The sequence below is a fragment of the Lygodium microphyllum genome, chromosome 20 (assembly GCF_053477565.2).
Source record: "Lygodium microphyllum isolate KBCC chromosome 20, Lygodium_microphyllum_v1.1.10, whole genome shotgun sequence".
NCBI classification, from domain to species: domain Eukaryota; kingdom Viridiplantae; phylum Streptophyta; class Polypodiopsida; order Schizaeales; family Lygodiaceae; genus Lygodium; species Lygodium microphyllum.
The window spans coordinates 57,809,521-57,837,220 of record NC_141154.1 but is presented as its reverse complement, the minus strand read 5'-3'; the positions used below and the strand labels follow the sequence as shown (position 1 = coordinate 57,837,220).

General features: G+C 40.8%; 1 protein-coding gene across 3 annotated transcripts in view; it reads left to right on the top strand.

Annotated features, from left to right (window-relative positions):
* The window catches only part of TPP2 (tripeptidyl peptidase ii), a 176,562-nt gene that overhangs the window by 31,522 nt on the left and 117,340 nt on the right, over positions 1-27,700 (top strand). For all 3 annotated transcript variants that reach the window (XM_087701392.1, XM_087701391.1, XM_087701393.1), the window contains 4 exons: positions 8,586-8,695; positions 8,772-8,852; positions 9,298-9,384; positions 11,107-11,246. In XM_087701392.1, the coding sequence (XP_087557518.1) occupies positions 8,586-8,695; positions 8,772-8,852; positions 9,298-9,384; positions 11,107-11,246 (418 nt within the window). The remainder of the gene's footprint in view (positions 1-8,585; positions 8,696-8,771; positions 8,853-9,297; positions 9,385-11,106; positions 11,247-27,700) is intronic.

The window sequence follows — 27,700 nt, the reverse complement described above, 5'->3', positions numbered from 1 at the left end:
CCTCCTTCCTGGCTGGGCGATTGTACCTTTAGGCCGTTTTTATTGGTTTTTGGTAGTTTTTGACTGATTTTTTGACTTTTTGCAGCAGATTTTGTTTTCTTTTGGTTAGATTTTGGGTTATACTGTGTGTGAACCCTTGTTTTTTTTTGCAGTCTGTGCTCGTGTTTTGGCTATGTTTCCTCTCCAAATACCTTCTCTTCTCTACTTCTCTTCTAAAATCCTCTATAGATGGCTCCTCCATGCACATCCACTGATGATAAGCTCCATGGACCTGATTATTACATGTGGAGTGCGGATCCTCTTCTTCGGATAGTGGAAAGTGCAGAGTTGAAGCGGAAGCAGATAGAGAGAGCGAGAGCTTTGAGCTGAGAGCAGACACAATGATCGAGGAGTTCAATGACACAGAGCTGAAGAGTGTTTGACAGTGATAGAGCGAGAGTGAGTCGTCAGATAGGTGTGTACCAGTGTGGTACACACAAAGAATAAAAGAATGTATTTATACTTAGGATACGGTACACTTACACCTGTTAGGGTGGGTTCACATGTGTGAAGTAATATATACACGGGAGAGCGAATAAAAGGGCCTTTACACCCAACAGCCTCCCACTTAAAGGTCTTGAGCGAACCTTTAACCAACTCCCACAAGTCTAATGCAATGCCCATGTTGAGCCTTTGGAAGACTTTTAGTGAGAACATCTGCAGGGTTATCCTGTGATTTGATCTTAGTCAAGGTGACTAGACCATCATCCAAAACTTGTCTGATAAAATAATACCGAACATCAATATGTTTGGTATGTGCATGAAACATTGCATTCTTAGCTAGGCATAAAACGCTCTGGCTATCACATCTAAATACAGGTGTTTTGGTGGGCAGTCCAAAATCCTTGACCAAACAACCAAGCCAAATTGCTTCATTTGAAGCCTCAGTGGCTGAAATATATTCAGCTTCAGTGGTAGAGAGTGCTACTATTTTTTGCAATCTAGAGCACCAAGAAACCGCCTCACCTGTCAAGGTAAAGATATACACGCTAGTAGATTTGCGAGTATCCAAGTCACTTCCCATGTCTGCATCGCAATACCCTTGTAGATCCAACGTACCCTTGCTATAGCAAATACATTTTCTTTGTGTGCCCTTAAGGTACCGTAAGATATATTTCACTGCTTCCCAATGTGCTTTGCCAGGATTTGACATGAACCTGCTTACAACTCCCATTGCATAAGCAATGTCAGGTCTAGTAGCAACCATAGCATACATGAGTGAACCACAAGCTGAAGCATAAGGAACACCCTTACTGGCTGCCTTGTCATCTTTTGGGCAATTTGCTTTGCTAAGCTTAAGATAGGGTGGAAAAGGTACACCAAGAGGCTTAGCATCGGACATAGAAAAACGATCAAGTACTTTGTTGATGTACTTTTCTTGTGAGAGAAATAAGAGTTGTTGCTCTCTACACGCATGCCCAAAATATGATTACCTGCACCCAAATCCTTCATAGAAAAGGCTGAATTCAGTTGCCTTTTCAAGGCATTAATCTGGCTTTTATGCTTACTAATAATAAGCATATCATCCACATAAAGCACAAGTATAATAAGGCTTCCATTATCAGCCTTCTTAATATATAAGCAGTGATCTGCACTACTTTTAAAGCCATGTGAGAGCATGAAGGCATCAAACTTTTTATACCATTAATGGTCTAGGAGTCTGTTTCAAACCATACAAGCTTCTCTTAAGCTTACATACCAAATGCTCATTTCCATGTATAACAAAGCATTCGGGCTGTTTCATGTACAGCTCTTTTTCCAGATCACCATGCAGAAATGCAGTTCTAACATCCATATGATCAAGTTCAAGATCCATAGATGCTACAATGGCAAATAACACTCGAAGAGTGGTCATTTTGACAACAGCAGAAACACTTCCTGAAAATCAATGCCCTCCTTTTGTGTATATCCCTTAGCCACAAGTTTGGCTTTGTATTTGGGTTTGCCATCCTCACATTTGATTTTATAGACCCATTTGTTAGGAATGGTTTTTCTATCCTTGGGCAATGTAACCAAATCCCAATTATCATTTTGATACAGTGACTTCATTTCTTCCTGCATAGCTAGCTTCCACTTTTTCGTTAACTCACATGATAAGGCCTCTTTATACATAAGAGACTCACCTTCATCTGTGAGCAAAATGCAGTCCAAAGAAGGATCAAATCTTTCTATAGATCTTTTGACATGTGTAGACCTTTTTACCCAATGATCTATGTTATTAGGTAGTGGATCCACATCCAAGGGAATGTCACTGACCTCATTGTTTGGTTGTTGAATTGCATGTTCAGGTTGCTGTAATACAATTTTAGGCTGTTGTAATTCATTTTCAGCACGCTGATTTTGGTGCTCAAGCTGATATTCAGCCTCCCCTCGCAGCCCATTTTCATTTGGCTCAATAATGATACGTTGATTGTCATAATCAGCATCAAAAGGAGCTGAATTTTCAATGGTTGATGGCTGCTCAAGTAATTGATCATGCTGAAATTTAACTTACTTTTTGTTCGAGTCATTAGATGTGACATTTTTCAGCAGCTTTGACTCATTGAATATCACATCCCGGTTGTGTAGCACCCTTTTTATGCTTGGAGCCCAAACTTAATAGCCCATTTCACCTTCATTTGCATAACCCATGAAGATGCCTCCATGAGATTTCACGTCAAGTTTGGTTTTGCTATCAATAGGTACATGTATAGAGCATTCACAACCAAAGACTCTTAAGTAGTCATATGAAGCAGGTTTGCCAGACCAAACCTCTTCAGGGATGCCACTTTCAAGTGTACGATGTGGAGATCGGTTGCAAATATGCACCGCTGTTTTAAGTGCCTCTTCCCAAAACGATTGTGAGAGATTAGCTGTGGACAACATGCACTGAATCTTCTCACATAACGTGCAATTCATTCGCTCAACCACACCATTAGAAGATGGACTGTAAGGAGCTGTAAGCTCTCGTTTAATCCCATTGTCTTCACAAAACTTATTGAATTTTTTAGATACATACTCTCCCCCATTATCTATTCTTATGCATTTTAACTTTAGGCCTTTTCGAGTATTAACCAATACATAAAACCTTTTAAAAGCACCCAGTGCCTCACTTTTTTGCTTAAGCAAGTAGATCCATAGCTTCCTAGAATGGTCATCAATAAAAGAGACAGAATAACAGAAACCACTATGAGTTTTTATTGACATGGTGCAAACATTAGAATGGACTAAATCCAGTATTTGATTGATTTGATGGAATTGAGTACCTTTGCTTTTAGTATTTTAAGGAAAATGCTTTTAGAGCCTTTTGCGTTAGCTTGCTTCATATGTTCCCTTTTGAAATACCTGCAATCGGGCTTTTTATGCCCTTTGCGACCATATTGATAATAAGCTATATCTTGCTGTTTTTCCTTGCTTTTGTTGCTATTTTTGTTTTTATTTGTAGCATTATACTTTTTTTCAAGTCTTCCTCTTACATTGTAGGCTGATCCACTGTTTTTCCCACTTGCCTTGCGTCTAATCTCTTCATTCAGAATAGAACCACGCATACCATCAAATGTCAAGTTGGGGTTATTGCTCAATGACACAACCAATGCTTCCCATGAATTGGGCAAGGTCACGAGCAAGAAGATAGCCCTCAATTTAGGATCAAAAGCTGGCAAACCTGCATGCTGTAACTGATTCAAAATACCAGTGAAAGCATTCAAATGCTCTGAGGCAGGTTTGGACTCATCAAGCTTCAAGTTGACCAACTTCTGCATGAAATGTACCCGATTGACAGGAGTTGTATTCTCATAAGTAGCCTTAAGCTTTTTCCAAACTACATAGGCAGTATCAAGCCCCTTTATATCAACCAAGATATCATTTGTGACGGCCATTTTAATGTAAGCAATGGCCTTTTTATTCATTTTAGCCCAATCCTCATCCGACAAAGCAACAGGCTTATGTTCTTCTAAAGCATCATCACAATCCTTTAGAAAGAGTATACCTTGCATACGATCTTTCCAAAGATCAAAACCATTTCCGTCAATATTTGCGAATCTCAAAGAGATTCTTTGTGTCAGATGTAGATGCACTGCCAGCCATCTTCAGCAATACACAATTGCAATAAAGGGCTGAATGCTTTCAACCAATAGCAAGGTTTCTGAATTATAACAAATGCTGTATTTACCACTGTTTCACTGTATAATGAATATTCAACAATGCATGTACCAAGAAAAGCTGCCCTTTTTCAACATTTGAAGCATCCAAAACTCTAAAGACTCCCACTTAGTAGTGAATTTGCTGCAAATTTCACTATCCAGTCTCAAAACAACTCAAAAATACATCACCAATGTGAAAAGCCCCAAAATTTCTGCAGTGAATCTGCTCCAATTGCATAAATACATCATCCCAAGCATCAATTGCGGGCTAATGTTGCAAAAATTTCATGAATTCTATAAAAGCCCCAAATTTCGGGGTCCAACAGTGCACAATTTCCAAGAACTTGGCTCATCCAAGCAAAAATTTCTCTTGCATTTGAGAATCCCTAAAAATTTCTGAGGCATGTGCACTCAATGTCTGCAATTCACGAAATTTGGGAAAAGCCCCAAATTTTAAGACACAGATTTGCACACTGTGCTTGTATGTGTGAACATCTGGTATAAGGGAAAAAATTAGATGAAGTAAATCAAAGAAAAGTAGGCCGTTGACCTTCTGCCTCTGCTCGTCGTTCATGCGGCCGAAAAGCCCTGTCGCCCGTCACGTGGAAGCCTTCCGTTCTTGTCACGCAGTGGTCATCGTGCAGCCTCGTTGCACAACAACGTCGCCTCTCCAACCCCGTCAGGCAGTAACCTCATGCAGTAGCCGCCTGTCGATCAATAACGTCATGTAGTCGCCTGTCAATCAGTAACATCGTGTAGCAGCTACCTGTCAGTCGTCAGTCCGTTTGACACTGTGTGATGCCCATTATGTCTGCACGTTATTCCTGACTAGTCACTCGACCTGATGCTTGCTCATCTACTCCTCAAGAGCTTGCGTGATCCATTTGCTCTGATACCGGTTTGTAGAGTCGAAGAGAGAGAGAGAGAGAGAGAGAGAGAGAGAGAGAGAGAGAGAGAGAGAGAGAGAGAGAGAGAGAGAGAGAGAGAGAGAGCTGTGAGTTGAGAGCAGACACGGTGATCGAGGAGTTCAATGACAGAGAGTTGAAGAGTGTTTAACAATGATAAGAGTGAGAGTGAGTCATTGGATAGGTGTGTACCAGTGTGGTACACACAAAGAATAAAAGAATGTATTTATACTTAGGATATGGTACACTTACACCCATTAGGGCGGGTTCACATGTGTGAAGTAATATATACATGGGAGAGAGAATAAAAGGGCCTTTACACCCAACAGGAAGGGCTTGGTGGCCCCTTCCTTAGTTGCTTTCTAGTGGTGGTGATGAGGTCATTCCTCACGACTCTCCAGTGCTAGAGAGGGAGTGTGAGAGGGTGGTGAGATGGGGCAGCTGCGCTTCATCTATATTTCTATACAGATGCACAGGATCCAAAGAGGGACGTCCTTGACGCATTGGCTGAAGTCTGGTAGGTACAAATCTTGGAGCTAGGATCGACATCTAGGTTCATGATGGGCTAGTTCTTTGATAGAGAGCGAGTGGCTTTCGTCTAGAGCTCACATGAGGGGACACTTTGGCGGTTTGGCCAAAGGAGGGGGATCCATGGTCATTTATGTGTTGCGGCATTGGTGATAGGATGGTCACGCGTGCTACGTTAGCAGCATTGTTGACAGACATTGAGAGCTACTATGATCTTCTCTATTTTTCGGAGCTGGTATGATCGCCATCGACATCAGGTTCTCTTCGAGGCACCTTGGTAGTGGCTTGATCACCCCTGCTTGGGTATTCATGGTTCTACTTGGTGGTTCTATGTTGTATGGTTTATGATTCATTCTCATTGTACCATTGTATTGTATCAGATCACCCATGATTTGAGAGAGGGTGCTAGCAGATATGTCAACTCGTGTGAGTTTGAGGTGGAGAGGCTTGGGCACATTATTTAGGTTATTTAGGCATATATTTTATTGCGTCATTTTATGGTCAGACTGGGCATTTATTGCTGGCCAACCAGCATTAAATGCTGGCCGACTTGACATATTTTATGGCATTATTTGCGCTTATTTATTTTGGGCTGATCCTCCTCAATTGGTCAGTTCACCACCTGGTGGTCTTGTGGAGAGAAGAGCCGGTGCCGGTGCCCATGCAGCCAGTGACTCACTGGTGTATGCGACAGTCTCATGTCTGATATATGGATTCCATTTCCCGGGCATACATTTCCATTGCTGCTCCACTTCTGACATGATCTACCTATGATGTGGATGTCTAGGTCTTCTTTCGGGCACACATGGGTATCTTGCTTGATTGGTGCCATTGCTCTATTCAAGGAGACACCCCATGAAGATGAAGCTCCTTTATGATGTATTCCTTTCGGCTGTTTGTTAGTAGAGGTGGTTGATCCCATACTTGACTGCTTGGCAGTAAAAAGATTAGTAATAGTCCTTTATCTAGCTGGACCTGGCTGGGGGGACCTCCCATCCCTTAAAATATATGCGTTGTGGCTTTGAAGCTCCAAAAGGAAGAAATCATAAACACCTCAATTCCTGAAATTTAATCATGTGTTTGCAAAATGCCAAAATCCTCTCAAAATGGACAATGGTAGTTACCATGAATATCATAGTATACTATGTATTAACATATATAATGTTCCTATATCTTTGGTTCTTTGCCACAAAGTTGGCATGTGCAGTCCTTTGTCTTCTACTTGTCTCAATCCATAGATAATGTGTTGAGATATAGATCTGCCCAATAGTTGTATGCAGACCATGTTGCTGCTGGGTATCCATGCAACTTGAGTGATGAAACGATCCTTTGAAAGCTGATGGAAATGGCTTTGCTAGTGTGCCATCCTCATACCATGGGGAAAAGGTGAAACCAGCCTTTCTTCTAGGATTGGTCGGTAGATACCTGATTTAGCACAATTTACACCACACATAATTAATTAAATACATTACCACATTAATTTTGGACAGCCGACCCAAAACTAGCACCCCTTGTGGTATTTCTTTAACTTTTGTTACTTGAATTTGTAGTACACTGAGATGTAGACTGCTCTCTCTTCAAATTCCAATGCATTTGGCTTTCACTAATGACCAGTCGCATCAAGATCCAATTTGCCCCTTGATTCTAACACAATTTGGTCACAAATTGAATCTAATACACTTGCATGTGGATCAACTTCGATGTGGACGTTCAATCTTCACTAGATCTGCTGTAAATACTTCATTTCCAACAGCCACTTTGAACTTTGGGCTTCTTTTTAATGGGCACACACTTCAAGTTGGCTGAGAAACCCTAATTGTTACTATAAATTAGGGTTTTGGCAATATAAACACTGCTGTTCACTTTCAAGCAGTTGAGAAATACTGAGAATGACTGAGAGATTGTTAGAGGGGAGAGAATGTCTGTTGAGGAGAGAGAAATTCAGCCCTTGAAGCTAGTCAGCTTGGCTGTAGACGAGCAATCCTTCTCAGATTTGCTGTGATTTCTTAGATTTCCAGCAAATCCTCTTATTGCATGGCTGAGATTTGATGGTGCACTTCTCTAGATAGCTAAGAAACCCTAAATTTCGCAAAAATTCAGAGTTGTACTAGCAAATTAGAGTCCAGAAATATCAGATTTGTCAAGATGGAGTAGATGAGCAGCCAAAGAGAGAAAATTCTTTGACTTTATTGCGACAAAAATGCTTGCACAACATTTACCCTACTGTTCAAGCCTCAGAAAGTGCTGTAGATCATAGGTTTTGTCACCCATGACTCGAAGGGGAGGATTTTTAGTTATTACTCATCCTCGTATGTATGTACATTATTGTGTGTAAAAGTGCGTGTCTAGGCATGAACACCTTTTACACTAGTAAATAAGGGTCAAAGGTGTAGGTGGATACGTTAGCCTATCACTTGTACTTGTATTATGCTTATTATTATCAATGGCACTTGCTTCTTTTGTACTACCAATGAAGAGACCTCTTGCCATTGCTTTCTTTCTTGCATAGTGATGAGGAAAGTATGGTCCCTTGTCTGCTATTTGGTGCCATGTGGTTGGACCTACCATGGCTGCAAGAGACTGGGTAAAACCAAAATTGACTGATTCGGTGCAGCCCATGTGAAGGTTATTTTCCTCTTTTGCAATTTTAAGGCCGGTTGACATATTTGGATAATCCGAAACGCGTTCATTTTTGATTTTCCTTAGGGAGTGCATAGTCACATTGCACATTCCTCGTTTGAGAGGGATTCTTCATTGGCAGTTTAGCATCATTCAGCTTGCAAACATTTTTCCAAGGATGATATGCTTCCTCGGCATGCTGCAGTTTCTTCAGTCTCATTGTCAGTCATTTAGCCCAATTGTGACACTTGTATTGTCAGTCATGTAGTTCGGTTGTACTTTGTGTTTTTGGTAATTGATACAATTATCAGAGAGAGAGAGAGAGAGAGAGAGAGAGAGAGAGAGAGAGAGAGAGAGAGATCCCTTTTTACAGGTCGCATGTTAAAAGTGAATCCATCATGGCGGAATCCATCTGGCGAGTGGCGAGTAGGGTGCAAGCTAGCTTATGAGCTGTTCACTGAGGCACTACAATCCCGTTTAAAGGTTCAATTTGGATTTTACTTTATCCCTACACAGTCAATGGCATTTTTTCAATGCCAGCAACATGTTATATTTGCAGCAAGAAAGACATAAAAAGTGGGAGGAGAAGCATACAGAGGCTCTTACAGCAGCGCTGCGACAGCTCACGTTATTTGACCAAGTAAGTTTTATAGTTCTCTTCAGTATCAGGGCAATCCAACATTTGATTAGCTCTAGGAATGGGAAGAGTGTGGTGGGTATATATGCAAGAGTATTGAGTGTGCATTACCCTAGTGACTGTATTGTATGGGTTTATGTCCATGCTACCTTATTAGTAGACATGAGGTCAGATTGACAAGTATTAAACAGATTGAGTTCTACTTGGAGATGTTAACCCCAAAAAAAGAAGTTGAAAGACAAAGTACTACGAGTATATCATGCTGCTATTGATTCTAACCAAACTGTATGGCAATTTCCTATTCTATTTTAGAACTATCGGCTCTTAAACTTCTCTTTTGTAAAGTTTTGAGCTTTTTCATTTGGAAAAATTTGCCAAATTTGCTTTACAAAGTTTGTCCAGTCACAACCACTGACCCCATTATGACTATTATGTCCTTTTCCTGCAGAAGCACCCGAATCCAACTGATGCTTCTTTGAAAAAAGAACGGGAGGACCTGCAAAATCGGATTGATCTGCTTCAAAAGTTTTTTGAGGTGATGGAACAGTAACTTGTATTAATTGAGTCCCCGTGTGGTCAAACATAGATACTATAGATCCAGTATAATGTATGTATATGCTGGACATTTTGACAATAATTTACACTGCTTAGGTCCGTTTTGGATACATGTTCACCTCTTTTTTATCCATCATCGGAAGCTTGAAGCTGCCTTCTCTGTATGGGTTAATAGCTCGTATAAGGAAGATGTTTATGCACGGCCATCATGGTAAAACTCGTTTAAGGAAGAGGTCTCTGCAGGTAGAAAGAATTTGCGCAATAGGAGCTGTCCACTCTTTTAAGGAAGTGGCATTAGAAGCATGTGCTCTCTCCATTGAAGATATGTATGCAAGCAACAGCCTCTCCTAATCATGTTCTCGCAGTGCTCCTTGGAAAGTGGATCCTTCTCCATCATTCCTTATAAAGCAAGCTTTTGAAGTATGCAGTCTTGGCCAGAAAAACGATATTCTAGAGCATTTTTGGGAGCACTCTTATCCTCCCCATGGCAGTTGTTAGAAGACTGCTTGTTGTTGGTGACCACCAGTATGCACTCTTTCCAGGGAAATGGCAAGCTGCTTCCCCCTTCCAAGTTCCATGGTAATTCTCGAGGCAAATTTCAGGTTGGAGAACCAAAGCTCACTCCTCCTCTGCGTAGTGAGTATTTGAAGTCACCAAAGGTTTTTTGGTTCAATGACACTCTACATCAGGAGACTGCATCCATATGCTTGTTGGTGCACAGATCTTACTGTTTTGACTGTGTACTCCTTTGCTGATTTCCTCTTTCACACCTTAAATAATGAGCTCAAACTCCAGCTAAATCGGCTTTGCAGATGAGTAGTAGTCAGGATAATGCCCTGGGCCTGGTTAGCAAGAGGGGGTTCTGAAAAGTCCTAGTGAGTATCTGATACACAAATGTGCCAAGCTGCAAAGTGCAAACCTGGGCTACTGCATGGTCAAGCGAGTTGCACAGATAATCTAATGATTAGCAGACACAGCAAAACAACAGCTTTGGAGGACCTTACTACTGTTCTGACAAGGCCAAGTTCTGCACACAGCAATAGCTGTGCCTTGCTACTGTTGTCATATGGCGAAATGCTGTACAGAGGAACGGCTGTGCATGCACAGTTTGAAAACTGTTCCCAAGGTCATAGTGGCCTTGCACTTGCAAGGTTGATGTGATGCACTTCTGGCTTGGTAGACAGCTCACCAGTGCTCGTATCAGAAAAACTTGGATTGAGGGAATACATGATAACTGCACACCAGACAATAGAAAATTCAGTATTGAGATGTATTTTCAGGTAGGTTTTAAGTAACCTATCTAATGCACATTAATCCCCCCTTTTAAATGGTCCTATTCTAACTAATTGTCCAAAGATTACAGCATAATCCAATGCAACTATTCTTATACACAGCTGTGTTATTATGGAAGCATGAGGTTAGATATCTTTCCAGGGCATAGCAGAGTTACAGTTTTCACCAAGTTTTGACTAAGAATTGGTTCTCTTTTGTAGTGCACTCTCCAATGAAGGCTTGGGTTGGTCTGTCCCCAAGAGTACTTACTTAAATTTGTATTATCTCTTTCTAGTACAGGATCCTTTACAAATGAGTTCTAATAATTAGGATGATCAGGAGTTCAATACTTTAAAGAAAGTTGATAATGTTCTGTCTATAGTTATGGATGTGACCTGTGGCCTTCCTCATAAAGTCCTGGGTGCTGCAGAATTATGAGGACAAAGGACCAGTTATTGATGCTGCTGTATGGAATGATGGTGATGTGTGGAGAGTAGCCCTTGATACACAAGAGATGGTTGAATCGGGGGAAGGAAAGTTGGCAGATTTTACCCCTCTTACTAATTACAGGTTGCAATGAAGCCAAGCACACCAGATTATAGGAACAAATATTTTGTGCATTTTCTTAATGTTTGAAATGTATAGCTTGTAAGATGTGGGCAGTCGATCAAAGTCGGAAAAGTGTGCATTTCTTTTGCTTGTTTACTTGTACAGCTTTTCAAGAGTCCCTAGGATTGAGAAATGTCCATTGGATCTAAATTAAAAGGAGCTCATTATGCAAGTACAACACACATCTAGCCTCCAAGATATGTTCTTCTGATACATCATGTAGAGAGCTGGCAATTCCATTGCTTTCCTATGCAGTAGGGCCTCAACAATGTATGGCTACAACTCTTCATACCTTAAGCATGATTTGGAAGGTTTGCCGAACTTATTTTCTTTAGATATGCAGACATTGAGAGCAAATTTAGAGCCCTCAGTCATCTTTCATGCTCTAGGTTCAATGAGGGAAGAGCATAGCTCCTATCGTACAGTTTTATCATAGATGTTAATTTTTTTTTTACAATGTCTGAATAGAAGATGTTTGGAAGAGATATACTCTACTGTTTTTGAGCTGTAGTTCCCTGGTATTTCTTGAGCTATATATTAAGCAGACACAGCCACAGATACTGCCCAGAGAGCTAACATCATCTTTGATCCTGCAAGATTTGCATTTATGTCGTTGGAACATCTGCACTGCTGCCATCTTTTCTTTTTTCCAAGAAAAGAAATTTCTATTAGTAACAACTTGGCTAATAATCTGAGGAAAAAAACAGCTACCTCCTCCGTGGAAATAAGTGACAGATAGGCCAGAGCTTCTAAAGTCCTTGTTTGACTTAGACTGAGGCTCACAAGTAGGAGATGACAAGGCACCGCTTCGAAAAGTCACATAGGTACTCTATGATTCCCTCTTTGTACCGATGGGGGGAGGCTGTTGGCTGTGATAAGATCATTCTCATTTGTATTCTCCTCCCCAGCCTAATAGTGTAGCCAAAGAAGGGGACGTTGCAAGGTTTATCAAGGAACGGATCCATCCACACTCACTCTCTTGGACCCACTGTAATCTTTGTAGAGATCTCCTATGATAAGTCCAATATCTGCATACATCTACTAGACAGGTGGCTGGGTCTGGGTCAATGCGCACTTCCTCTCAAAGTGAGCCTCTACTGTGATTCTCTGTCTAGAGCATCCAATGAATGCTGCTTGGTTGAGGTCCTCTCACTGGAGACGACCATCCTCCTCAACTATAAAAGTAAATGTCTTGTATCTGCTAGTCGCAAAGACTGCTAGAAGAATGTTTCCTTTAGAGAAGAGGCTGATCCAAGTTTGAGAGGTGTTTGTATCCGATTGCCAATTTGGTGGAACTCCCTCCATCACGGCCTCAATATCATAAATCTAGCTCCCTTGAGCCCCTGTAGTCTGTGTCTTTGAGCCTCATGCGGAAGCTCGTGGGATGCAAATCAATCTTTGCATTGTTGCCATCTTCATTAGAGCAGCTTCTCATTATCATCAACAGTTTTTTGAGGGCTATTTTGGGCTCCCTATGTTGAGGTGAAAGTGCATTATATGCTGATTAGTGATTTAAAACAGCACCAAAACATGGTTTTCAATCACCAAATTTTCATTAAAAGGAAATGCGATCCTAGAAAGTGTTTGGGAATTGATCGAAACTTGGGCTTTGTTCTATTAGAGGTTGTCTGCTCATGGAAGGCTAGATATGGCTTTGCTATAGTTGAGTTGATGGAAGGTCTACTTTCAAAATTTCACTTATAGCTTTAGCACAACCTAGCTTTAGTGGGAACACTTGGCTGATTGCTATGCGACTTGGGATAACTAGTCGTATAAACCTCGACCATGAGCTTCATAACTTTACAATCACAGATTGACATAACCTTAAGATCAAGCTACTTGAGTGTCGGCGATTTCTCATTGAATTCTCCGCTACAAGGGCTCCTAAGTTCCTTGATGATCGGGTCACCTTATTTCTAAACAAGCTACCTAGAAAATACTTCCATTTTGTGCATCAAGTGATCTTAGAGTCCACGATGCCTACGCTCTATGAATTTGAGTGTTAGCTATTGCATTATGCTTGGTAGTTTAATCAATTTTATTATGGGATCTTCGTAGAGGGGCGCCTTCTTGTTTCTTCTTAGAAGGGGAGAGAAGGGCAATGCAAGAAAAATTAAAATCAAAAGCAAACTTAAACTAAAAATTAAAACCAAGCTAGTGAGTCACAAGGGAGCTCCTAGTCATCCCTAAAACCGAGGCGACTAAATGTACCAAAGAAAAACATGTATTGTCAATATTTTCAAAAGGTTGGCTATTTTGGTGGAGTATTGATCAAAAGGCAAGAGGCACACAACCTAAAAGGAAGATTTAGATTCCTGTCCCTTAGTTGAGTAACCTCTAATAGGAGAGGCAGGGTGGTGGTGACCAGAATCAAGGGTAGTGGTGAGGCTAGACCCATACTACCATTGGTTAACCATCATAGCCAATTTTTTCTTGAACTCTAGAAGGTATGTTCAACTGGTTTATTAGATGTAAGGTCCACCTAATCTACTTCGAGACATTAGAGGATGAGAGCTTAGTCCATATTTGCGAGTTACCTCGTGATGAGGCGATTGCAGAGATCCACTCTACGTGACTAAACACATTTTGGATTGTAGATAGTGGAGCCACTCATCATATGATTCCAATCCATGACATTTTTGCCTCTCAAGCCCCTATAGCTGGAAATATTCGATGTGAGAATAACTCCTTGGTCAAGATTCTTGGTTTAGGTCGTGCCAAGTTTGATATTGACAAGGTTCGAGATTTTACTTCACATGACGATGTATATTATGTTCCCTAGCTTGGGCTTAAGCTACTATAGGGAGCCTAAGAACAATGAGCATCTTTTGCATCATCCTTTTGGACACCTTGGGTATGACTCGCTTTATGAGCTGTCGCACCATTAGATGGTTGAGGGCCCTTTGTGAATAAATACCCGAACACAGAAACATAAATGAAAGCGTTTGATAAAGCATAATCTCAAAAGAACATAGTTAGGATTAGGATAACTCAGAGACAATGAACACAATGGAATCTGAATGAATGACTGAATATTGAATATACAATACTCATGTAGCAAACAAATTGTGCAGGAATACAAATTGTATCCCGAAATCTCGTGTCTTGAAGACCAAGGCAGGGATACTGAGTGGGAGAGGGTGTTGTATCCTTGATGGATCTCGAAACATAGCAAAGGTAGCCTCTGATAGATAAACACCAATAAACACAGCCGTGGAAGTTGGATTTGATGTAGATAAGTAGTGATGAGAGAGAATATGCAGCAAACAAGAGCATACTTCTGTTGTGACACAAAAATACTATCCTAGGATTGAACTATCTCCATCCCTATAAAATAGCAAAATAGACAAAGGTTTGTCATCTCAAAAGTAGAGCAAAGATGGGCCTTTATTTTTGCTATGGCAAGAGAATCAGATCTAGTGATTAGTAAATCATCTACATACAACAGGATATAGTTGACCCTTTTGAAGTAGTATGGACATATAAGTTTAGGTCACAGGGGTAGAATGGTGTTTGAGTCCTAAGGAACCCATCCACCCTTTGGAACCAAGATTGTGGTGCTTGTTTCAGCTCATAAATAGCTTTTTGCAAGTGAAAGGCCTTATCTTTTCAATTAGCAGAAGAAAATCTAGGAGGTTGCTCCACATAGACTTCGTTCTTTAAATAACCATTCAGAAAGGCACTTTTGATATCCATTTGATAGATTTGCCAACCGTAGTGAGCGGTAAGTGCAACCAACAGACAAAATAATATCAATTGCACAGTAGGAGCAAAGGTCTCTTCATAGTCAATATTGTGCTTCTATGGAAACCCTTGCACCATAAGGTGAGCCTTGTACTTGTCTAAAGCCCCATTAGCTTTTAGCTTAGTCCTAAAAATCCACTTTGTCTCGATGACTTTATTGTGGCTCAGACAATCCACCAAGGTCTAAGTCTCATTTCGGTCATATTGTCTAGCTCCTTGTACATGGCCTCTCGCCATTGGGATTGTTGAAGAGTCTCTTGCCAACTCTCTGGCTGAGAATGTGCTATATAATGAGTTGTAAACAATGATGCAAATGAAACTTGAGATGCAAGCCGGACGAATCTTCTAGGGTCCTCTGGAGTGGAATTCGGCGGAAGAATCCTTGAATCCTGCATGGTTTGCTAGTACCACCGAGAAAACAAGTCTTATGGAGGGGGCCTAGGAGGTGAAGAATCTGCGGGTGGGTTAGGAGCGGGTAGTAGATTCGGCTCAGAAGGCTCTATCTTGTAGGAACAATGCGACAACTTTTAAAGAGAGTTGTATCCAAGATGTCCTAAGCAAAAATGCCAATGACGCTTAGTGCTTGTAGGCTCCCAAGTTCGGTTGTAGTGGCTAAAGCTTGAAAGCAATGGAACTTGGAGTGCTCAGCTATTGGCTCGGAAAGAAATTGTGTCATGTGGTAGAGGCTACTAGGCTATGCCTTTGCGCCGCGAGCAATCACTAAATTAGTTTGAGAGTCAAGGACCTTGATTGTGGTCGCTGTGAAGAAGTTTACTTGACCCAAGCAGCAAAGTTGCCAAACGGATAATAAGTTCACCCCTAGCTGGGGGGCATAGTATACATTATCCAATGTAGCGCGATTCAGACCTTGTTTAGTGGAAAAATTGATGCGACTGTGAGCTGGAATGGTAACTGAGGAGTTGTTTCCAATTCTGACTTGCTCGGTTGTAGGGGCTCGAGAAATGAAAATATTTGCGATGGGTGCATATGATGAGTAGCTCCACTGTTCATAATCTAAGGAGTAGTTGAAGTACTTGGCTGTGACGAATGGGTCTCGTGAGAAGGCAACTCACAGATGTCTCTATGGAGATGATGTGGGCCTTTGGAGACTAGTTAGCAGACAAGCCCTTTGGCATTGAGAATCTTGTTGACTGTGATGGTTGACTAGTGGTAGTGTGGGTTTGGCCTTGCCACGGCTCTTACTAAGGGTTGCCACCACCTTGCCTCCCTTGTTGGGGGTTGCTCGATTGAGGGGCGTGAGAAGGCAACTCACAGATGTCTCTATGGAGATGATATGGGCCTTTGGAGACTAGTTAGCAGACAAGCCCTTTGGCATTGAGAATCTTGTTGACTAGGATGGTTGACTAGTGGTAGTGTGGGTTTGGCCTTGCCACGGCTCTTACTGAGGGTTGCCACCACCCTACCTCCCTTGTTGGGGGTTGCTCGATTGAGGGGCGGAGGTTTGAGGTTTAGCTTTTGGTGTTGTGTCTTTTTCCTTCGATCGATACTCGTCGTTAAAATGGCCAGCCTTGTGACAATGTTGACAATATTGATTTTTCTTTGGTACATTTTGCCTTCCAAGTTTTAGAGATGAGTGGGAGTTTCCTTGGGTCTCACTACTCTGCTTTTGATTTTGGTTTACCCTTCCCTTGCTGCCCCTTCTAAGAAGCAGCAATGAAAGCCCCCTCTGGAGAGGTCAAACTATGAAATTGATCGAACAACCAAGCATAACAGAGTAGTTGACACTCAAATTTAGAGAATGTGGGCATGGTGGGCTGTGAGATCACCTGCTGCACAAAATGGAAGTATTTCCTTGGTAAGTTGTTTGGAAACAATGTCACCTAATTGTTTGAGAACTTAGGATCCCCCGTGGTAGAGAATTCGACAAGAAGGCGATGATATTGAGCCAACTTGACTTTCAAGTTATCTTGGTTAGTGATTTTAAAGTTTTGAAGCTCATGATCCAAATTGATGTGGCGAGTCCTATCTTGATTGCACAAGATCCATAGGTTTTGGGAGTCGAGGACGTGTCTCATCAGTTTTGACATAGTAGTGAAGTTGGACGTGTTAAAATGAGTCTTATCATTAAGGGCATGTTTGGCTAACGAGGAAGATGAACCATGAGGTGTCGGATAAGTGGAATAGAGAGGAGGTGGAAGAGGGGGATAAGTAGGAGGGGGAGGTGGATAGGCAGAAATAGGCTGATAATGTTCAATGAGTACCAATTGATGCGGAGGCATCAGAATAGGAACGTTTCCATAAAGAGCTGGTGGAGGTGGCAAGTACCTAGAGGTATGACCAGCATGAGTGACAATAGAAGAGTGCAAATGCAGCCACCAGGAGCCAGACGACAAGCAATGGAGAGAGAAAACACGAAACACAACCATCAGATAATGGGCCATGTTACATCAATAAGGTAAATTATGGGAAACGGGCGCGAGGTATGACCGTCCGGGGGCCTTGGGCACCCAAACGGGGTTTAGAGGAGCCTAGAGAGTTAGAGAGTCCGAGAATAGTAGGACTCACCTGAAGTTGACGGCTGGCAGAGGAAACGAGGAGGGAGGTGCCAGCAACTATCTAGGCGAGGTTGGGAGGAAAGAAGAGAGGCTCGTGCCACTGTTTCTTAGGATCGTCAGTTTGTCATTAATCAATGAAGATAGTACGTGTCCAGGTACACTCACTAGTCTCACTGATACGGAGCCCAAGACTAAATAATTGGAAACCTCAAAATTTGTAGGCAAATTTAAAAGGAAAATGCCATTTCTTAAGGGCAAGAAACAACCTTTTGAAAAGAAACAACATGTAAGGCCAAAATTAAGTCCAGATGACTTTGATAAGGCCAAAAAAAAAAGCTGTGTTTCAATTGCCTATCCCCTAACCATGCTGCTTGGAATTGCCCTCAAAGGAAAAAGGGGGAAGATAAAGGAAAGGATAAGGACAAGGGCAAGGGAAAAGAAAAACAAATCTATGTAGTGCAGACCCTAGAATTAAAGGGGCATGAAAAGTATAAATCTTTAGAGGTTTTGCACAAGGATGTACAACACAGGTGTTGTATGTCAACTTCTATGTGGCAGCTTACTTTTGGGCCACATGATTTAGTTAGAGAGTATGGATTGATAGCTAGAAAGAGGGTTAGAGTCACGATTGATGACTCCGCTACCCACAATTTCATAAATTATGCACTTGTCAAAAAATTGAAACTTCCCCAACAAAAGAGTGGGCATCAATATGTTGTTCTTATGATGCAAGGTCAAGATAATAAAATATGGGATACAATGGTATCCAATTTGGAAATTGAGATCCAAGGATATAAATATAAACTTGATTTCCAAATTATGAATATGGAAAGAGCCGATATTGCTTTAGGGAGGGAGTGGCTATGGGGATTGGAACCATCCTTAAAACGTAGTTATCATCATAATACAGTGGAATTTGAAAGGGATGGTAAGACTTTTGTTATTCAAGGTGAACATGAAGTATCTGATAATCCTTTGTTGTGTTCCACTGAAGTTCAGAAGTTGATAAAGAAGGAAGCTTGTGAGGTATATATGTTATGGTCTCTTCCTATACAAAACACTTTTACTTTCTATAATATAAAGCAATAATTTTCTTATGTTTGTGAGTTGAATGTAAGTAATGAATTAAGTGGTTTGTTAAGTTAAGTGAAACACAACACCAAGAAGTTGAAAGACAAATTAAGGATTACCTTGATAAAGGGTTTAGACAACCCAGCAATTCACCTTGGGCTTCGCCAATTTTATTGGTAAAGAAAAAAGATGGTTCTATGTGACTTTGTGTTGATTATAGAGTACTTAATAAGATCACGGTGAAGAATAAATTTCCTGTGCCCAGAATCGAAGATCTTTTTGATCAATTACAAGGGGCAAAATTCTTTACAAAAATAGACTTAAGATCAGGCTATCACCAAGTAAGAATTAAGGCACAAGATGTTCCTAAGACAACATTTCGTACTAGATATGAGCATTATGATTTTTTGGTGATGCCTTTTGGCCTCACTAATGCACCAGCTACCTTTATGAAGTTGATGAATAGTGTGTTACGGCCCTATCTAGGACATTTTGTAGTAGTCTTCTTGGATGATATCTTGATCTTTAGTGGATCAAAAGAAGAACATTTGGAACACTTACGATTGGTATTCCAATTGTTAAGAACACATTCCCTTTATGCAAAGAAAACTAAATGTGAATTCTTCGCACAAGAGGTCAAATATTTGGGGTATATTATCTCGAAAGAGAGAATCAAGATGGATCTAGAAAAAGTAAAGGCAATTATTGAATGGCCATCTCCAAGGAACCTGGAAGAGCTGCAGATCTTCTTAGGATTATTTGGATTTTATCGTAGATTCATTCGAGATTATGCCAAAATAGCTGTTCCAATGACAGACCAACTTAAAGGGAAAGGGAAGAGCTTTAATTGGGGAATAGACCAAAATGAAAGTTTTCAAAAACTTAAGGTAGCTATTGCTACAGCTCCAGTACTATTAATTCTGAATCCCAATAAACCATTTGTGGTTGAAGCCGATGCCAGTGATAAGGCGATAGGCGTGGTCTGATTACAAAAAGGTCAACCAGTTGCTTTTGAAAGCAAGAAGTTAGACCGTGCAAAATAGAATTATTCTGTTTATGAGAGGGAGTTGTATGCAATAGTACATGCAATGAAGAAATGGAGGTACTCTCTGTACAGTGCCAAACTTTTGATCCTATCGGATCATGAAAGCATTAAGTGGCTTAATGACCCCAACCGGATCTACAAGGGCGTTAAGCCAGATGGGCTGAACTCCTCCAAGAGTTCGACTATGAGATAAGGTATAGAAAAGGAAAGTATAATATAGTGGCCGATGCACTCAGCAGAATGCCCATCATAAATGAATTGAGTTTTACTTAGTTCACTTCCGATTTGCTTGAATCCTTAAAAGGGAAATGCCAGGTTGATCCGGCATATTCCAACATATGGGAAGCGATAGAAAATGGGGATCCAAATGGAAGGGCCTTCACTGAGGAAGGAATATCTAAGGATGTTCAACAAGGAAATGGAGTATTAGGGGTTTCTCAAATGGGATTCAAGTGGAAGAATTTTACCATTGATAATGGTTATTTACTCTACAAGGGTAGGGTATGTGTCCCGAAAGATGAAGAAATAAGGCGCGAGATACTCTTTGAGTGTCATGATACCCCTAGCGTGGGACATCCAGGAGTTAATAAGACTTATAGTCTTATTAAAAGGCAGTTCTATTGGCCTGGAATGAATAAGGACGTCCTTGACTATATGATCAAATGTAATAAATGCCAGGTTAATAAAGCTGAAAGACTGAAAATGGGAGGACTTCTTCATCCATTAGAGATTCCTTTGGGAAAATGGGAGAGTATCTCCATGGACTTTATGGTTGCATTACACAGAACATAGAGGGGGCACGACTCTGTGTGGGTGATTGTGGATAGGTTAACCAAAATGGCTAGGTTTATTCCAACTTCAGCTGATGTTAAAACACCAGAATTGGCTAGATTGTTCATAGAGAACATATACTGATTGTATGGCCTTTCGGCAAATATAGTTTCTGATCGGGATAGAAAATTTGATAGTCAATTTTGGTGTGCGGTATTTAGAAAGTTGGATACTAAACTTAGCATGAGTACGGCGGACCACCCGCAAACTGATGGGCAAACTGAAAGGGTTAACCAAATCCTTGAAGATATGCTCAGGGCATATGTAAGTAAAAGGCAAACTAATTGGGAAGAGTATCTAGCGATAGCAGAGTTTGCATATAATAGTGCCAAGCACTCTTCCACTGGATATAGTCCATTTATGTTAATGTATGGGTTTCAGCCTAGAGCTCCTCATGCAGTGGGACTACATAAGGAAAAGGTTCAGGCAGCCAAGGATTTTTTGGAGGATATGAATAGTATGTTAAAATTTACTCAAGAAAATATTAAGAAAGCTCAAAATCGAGCTAGAGCTTATGCAGATCCTCATCGAAGAGACATCTCCTTTGAAGAAGGAGAATTGGTCTATCTTAAAGTGCCTGAACAAACTAAAACTATGAAAACGGGACGATGTCCAAAGCTTTCACCCAGGTATTGTGGTCCTTTCACAATACTTAAAAAGGTGGGAGACAGGCTTACAAGCTCCAACTACCTGCTGGTAGTAAAATACATCCAGTTTTTAATGTAAGTAAGCTAAGGAAGAAGCTGGGTGATTTGGATAATCTAATCTTAAATGATAAACTTGAGGAGCTATTAGATGACCAATCTAATCCACATGAACCAGAAAGAATATTAAATGTTCGTAACAGACGAACAAGGAATACTATTTATCAAGAATGTTTGGTTAAGTGGAAAGATTGTTCAGAAGAAAGCTCAACATGGGAGCGAGTAAGTACCCTAAGGAAAAGGTTTCTCAATTTACAGTTGGACCTTCCAAGTATCGTTTTTGAGGACGAAACCGATTCTTAAGGGGAACGAAATGTTACATTAATAAGGTAAATTATGGGAACCGGGCACGAGGTATGACCGTCCGGGGGCCTTGGGCACCCAAACGGGGTTTAGGGGAGCCTAGAGAGTTAGAGAGTCCGAGAATAGTAGGACTCACCTGAAGTTGACGGCTGGCAGAGGAAACGAGGAGGGAGGTGCCAGCAACTATCTAGGCGAGGTTGGGAGGAAAGAAGAGAGGCTCGTACCACTGTTTCTCAGGATCGTCAGTTTGTTTTCACGTAACCACGTATCAGGCCACATCAGAAGAGTGATGACGACAGCTTCCTAAGCACCCAGACAATGTAAATGTAGCATAGAAGTGGTTGCCTCCAGCTAGGAATGAGCTTCTGGCTACAAACCCAAATGTGGGAGTGATAGGATCAGGAAACGACAGCTGGATGTGGGTGATGGAGGTTGGAATCAAGTGCCAGATGGTAGCAGACAGCAAGGGGAAGCTTTGACTGAGATATCCTCCGCAAATGGGGTGTGGGCAGCAAAGATACGACACTTGAAACGTGCGAAAACGAGATTGAGACTAAATGGAGGGCAACCCACCTATTTATAGAGAGTTTTCAGACCTCATACCACGCACCATTCTGAAACTCTCTTGAACTGCACACCATTTTAGGGTTTTAATCAATTGAGCATTTTTGGGGCTGTTTAAGTGGCTAATTCAGCATGTAATGCTTATGTCAGCTCAAGACCCTCTACCCCTCTTGACCCACATGTAGATTCTTTAGTACCTAGGACCCCTTTGTAGGACCTGTTGCATTTTGAGTTGGATAGTTGGTAGGAGGCTCTAAAGCATTTGCAATTATGTGAGGCCATGGAAAAAGAGTTTTAGAGTAGTGATTCAAATGAGACTTTGACTTTGGGGTAGGTTGTCGGAGTCACAAGAAAGTCATCGAGACCAAGGGGATTTTTAGAAATAAATTGAAAGTTGATGGAACATTGGATGAATATAAGGCTTGCCTTGTTGTGCAAGGTTTTGAACAAAAACATTGTATCGATTATATGGAGATCTTCTTACCTTCTTTCGTCTGTTGGTTATACTAGCCACTCACCACACTTGGCCGCTCTATTAGATGGATGTGAAAAGTGCCTCCCTGAACAATTACTTGGATAAGGAAGTCTATGTGGAGTAGTCTTTGGGATTTCCTTATGTGGATTGTAAAGATAAGGTCTTTTGTTTATGGAAAGCTCTTTATGGACTGATACAAGTTGCCGCGCTCATAGTTAGTATTCTACCCCTTAGCCCCCGAACCTATATGTCAAATCCACCATGGGGGGTCAACTATATCCTTCTACATGTTGATTTATTTATCACAAGCTGAGATTCTACTACCATAGTGGATAGAAAGGCCCATCTTTGTTTCACATTCGAGATGACAGTTGTCCTATTTTTTGAGTATGGGGTAGTTTGATTTGGGGATAGTATTTTTTTCTCAAAGTAGAAGTAGGCCCTTCAGTTGAGCAGTATTGCATTGATTAGACATGGCTTGTGGCCACGCCTCTTAATCCCATTTCTAAGCTTTCTAAGGATTTCCTAGGTTACCTCTTAGATGAGGATATTTTTAGGTTAGTTGTAGGAAAATTACTTTGGTTAAAACAAACTAGGCTAAATCTTGCATACTTGGTTTCTTTACTTAGTCAGTATTTCAATACATCTAAGATGTCATAATAGAGTGCTTGCATGCATGTATTGAGATAAGTTCGGTGTAGTTATTTGTAAGGATTGACTTATGGTCATGGTTTGCTTTTGCAAGGATACACTGATTTAGACTGGAGTGAAGATCTTGACACTAGGCATTTCTACAACAACTATATCTTCTCTTTGGCATGGTTCCCATTTCTTGGTCAAGCCATAAGTAGGAGATGTTTGTTGCTTCCATGGCCGAGGTAGAGTGTTGAGTTCTCTTTGATAGTACAACAAAGGTCGTCTACCAAAGGGGCTTGTTGGCAACGCTTCACTTTCCATGTGCTTCACCGACTATCCTTTTCTGTGACAATTAGAGTGCTATTGCACTAACTTGTAACCCCATCATCAGTCCACAGATGTGACATGTTGGTGTACACTACCATTTTACCAAAGAACGGCATGAGCTAGGCACTATCCACTTAGAGTTTGTGCCTTCACGAGACAATTTTATAGACTTCTTGACAAAGCTAGTCAACAGTCCAATTTTTCAATATCTTCTATCCTTCTCTACTACTTTAGATGGGTAGATGGTGATTCCTTTTGGCTTTTCCTTCCACTTTGAGAGGGGGTGGCTTTATTCTCTCGAGGGTGATAAGATTTTGATTTATTATTGTTTAACAGACAGTTATTTTGGACATTGTATCATTATCCGTATCCTCTTGATAAGTATGATTATTAAAGGGCGCTTAGGTAAGTGGACAATTCCTTGTGCGGTCATTGTTCAAGTGGCACAATTACATAGCATTTTGCATGAGCATGATGATTTACATTGCCCTTTGGATCATCCCATGGATTGACATTTTGTTATTTCAAACATGCATTTGTAAAAATTTATCCCTTTTTGGTCAAAGAGTGGTCGGCTTTGGATTCACCATATTTGTAGTAGCTCACATGGCAGTCTCCTAGGGCAATCTTCTTTTGCTTGCATCTTTCTATTTTGCCTCTTCACATATACCCCATAGGTTCATGGTTTTTTTTTTCTCGTCATGGACACCGAGTTGTGATTGGGATAGCTTCTCTAATTTGTAAACATCTTGGGTGTGACCATTCCTTTTATTCTCTCCTAAGGACACAAATTACTTGATAGGACGAACATTGATTGAAAATCCACACTTAACACTAAATCAAATCAAGGATCAAAGTTGTCACGGAGACTTGAAATGTTTGAGATGCTTTGCTCTTGCTAGTAACATTTGATTAATTTAATAATCAAATGTGCAACAAGAGCAGTAGGGGACAGCTTTTATGACAGCAGGGGCTGTCGGCAACATGTTTGAAGGCTCTAGGCAGCATGTTCGAATGCTGATCAGACAGGGGAGCAGGCAGTTTTGGAGGATTTCTCATGATGAAACTCTGATTTCTCTCTCATTTTAGCATTCTCTCACCTTCTCTAGCCTATTCTCTCAAAATCTCAACATTTCTCAGCCAACTGAAGGTGTTCTCAGTCAAATTTGGTGGATAGCAGGGTGAATTTTTCTGTAAACCCTAATTCTTTTGCAAAAATTAGGGTTTAACAACCACCTTGGGACTTGTGCTAGCAGAGAATGGCATTGAACACTGAAACCGGCAATTGAAATTCAAGGAATTGTTAGGGATTTTAGATGCCCGCCCGGCCCTTCCCATTCGATTTGGGGCAGCATTTGGCGAGTTTGTGGTTCTATCTGTTAGGGACATGAAGGGGCTTTTGGATCAGCAGAGGAGATAGTGATATGTTAGTTGTACTACATTCAATAACAATACAAATTAAAAAAATATTGCAAGGGATGCTAGTTTTGGGGCCAACAAGGTATCCAATTTTCAAGAATGTTATGGTAAAGGATGCATTTCAATTTATGTTCATTTCTAAATTGCTATAATTAAGTGCTTGATGTGGTTTTACCACCCTCGCCAAGAAGGAAGATTGGTTTCATGGTTCCATTGCTATTTGTCATAGGGACGTGAAGTTTTTGAGATGCTTTGCTATTGATAGTAATATTTGATTAATTTAATAGTCAAAGTTGTAAGGCACATATGATGCACATGGCAGTAATATCATGGTAACGAAAGCCCTTTAAAAAAAATTTAGGTTAATGGGTAGTGGAATAGCATCCTTTGTCTGATACCTTGAGTTCTTTGGGGCGATCACTTGGGCTCCCTTAGTAAGATGACTATTGCCTTTGTAGTCTCGGTAGGCCTCTCATAGCTAATGTATAGCCTTTGTCTGATGCCCTGGTTGCTTTGAGGTAGGACATCTTGGGGTAGAAGAAAAATATATATGGTCTTGGGCTAGTACCATACCTTTTTAGTTTTAGTTTTGAATGCAAGGGGGAGCATTGAGCTAAAAATGCATTATATGTTAATTAGCTATTTAAAACAGCCCCAAAATATGCTTAATCAATCAATTACCCAACTCTCATTAAAAAGAAATGTGATCCTAGAGAGTGTATGTGCCCCACAAGCCAAACCCTAATTTGGGAGGATCCATCCATCTATAGATAGACAGACTGCCCACCACTCAGCCTTGTTCCTTTTTTGTAGATTGTTGGTGTACTACTATGCTGTCCATACCCTGTTTACAGAGGGTATCTCAATTTGAGCTGCTGCCTATTGCCGTCCAACACTTGGCACTTGTGGATCAGCCATTTGCATCAGTTGGCGACCTATCTATAGCCTGCATTTACTACTGATTCGTCATCTGTTGCTGACATTAGACCCTAGCAGCTTTTTCCAGCCTGCTATGTGGCATGCAGCACGTGTGTTTACTGATTTTGCTGTTGCCATCAGCTGCCACATAGATTGCTGCTTGGGTTTATGTGTTTTCAGCTGCCGTACAACTCCCACGTCATCACAGACTACTGCGTTTGCTGTTTCTGCTTTGCCTGGAGGTTGGCATTGTCAAAGACTGATCTAGCCTTTCTAAGCTGCATTTGCTATTGCTTGACATTTTTGGAGGTTGCCTATTGTGTTTCGGGATTTGTCAGGATACGACACACTCTTTGGCTCATTCTCTTTGCACTAGTCCTTGAGACGTGGGAGTTCGAAGTTCAATATTCACCCTACATAATGTGTTTACTACATTGAAAATTGTATTTATTCATTATTCAATTTGTTTCATCTTTTGTGTTCATCGTCTTTGTGTTATTCTAACCCTAACGGTGTCATACGATTGTGTTTGTATTTTGTAGTGAAGCATTTTCTTACTCCATATTGCCATCTTCGATTATCCGGTGTCTTCTCCAATATCTCTTTGCTTGGAGGATTGTGTTTTGTTCCATCCAAGAGCATTCTTGTTGACAAATGTTGCTGCTTGATTAGCCAAGACAGTGCAATTATCTTGAAGCTTTGATTGACGTCATTGACTTTACTCACTTGAGTAGTGATTTGAGAGACACATAACCTGAGGCTCACTTCATTGTATTAGCATTACACATGATGCTTTTTTTCATTTTACTTGGTCTTTGTGTTTTTGGATTTTGTTTCATAGTGTTTGCCATACAAAGAGATAAAGATCCTTGTTGTTCGTGAAGGCAAATAAAGGTTGAGTGAAGTAGCAACACTCTTAGATGCTAAATTCTTCTTCATTTTGCTATGTCATCTTGGAGATACCATTATCTTCTTGTCCTTTCTACCCTCCCATGATAGGTTTGACACACTAATGATATGGCTTCTTCTCCAAAGGTGAAAAGCATGGACCATTGGTTGCATCTATTGTGGCAAGAACGATCATCCCATTGAAGGTTATCATCATCAACCTTTGCTTCCTATGCCATTTGAATTATACGTATGTCAAGGTAATTAGATGCATTCAATGCATCTAAGCCTTTTCAAGCAAAAAGAGTCTCAAGAGCTCAATAGATGAAAATGCTTCTTAAAGACCAGTGCAATGAGCTATGGAGGTTTACCTCGTCTATTTTCAAGTCTTGTGTCTTCCATGAACGTCAATGCTACAATCCGCTTCACCAAGAGATGATAGTTGTTGGATGCCATCGTTTGTGCAGTTTGCTCAATGTAGTGAGAGACGTTTTTAGGTTCCTTTGGCTTCGTATTGAACTCCATTGAGATATAGTGGTTGTTTGCTACCAGCTTTAGTTCCATATCAGCTATCTAATATTTGTGGCTCCACAAGACCGTTCCATTTCATCTCTTGCCTTGTAAGGTATACATCGATTTCAATGAGTGCATTAAGGAGACCATTGTGATTACCTTACTCTTTCGGTGTCGATCGGTGCTATCTCTCCCTCCCATTGCTCTTCTATTCAGCTTCAAAGAACACCTTTGGGAGCTATCATGCTTTTGCTCCATTGCAGTTTCAAATACCTTCTTTAGCACTATTGCTGGTCATTCCTTCCTCATGTGATATACCAAACACCGTGATTTATGAGTTTTCGAATTTCCTATTTTCTTTAGAAGTAGATTCAGAGGGGGCTTCAAAGGAAGATGCTCTTCCTCTTGTTTCAATATCGATGATTGACTATTTTGATCATTCATCAGAGATTTGTAGCTTG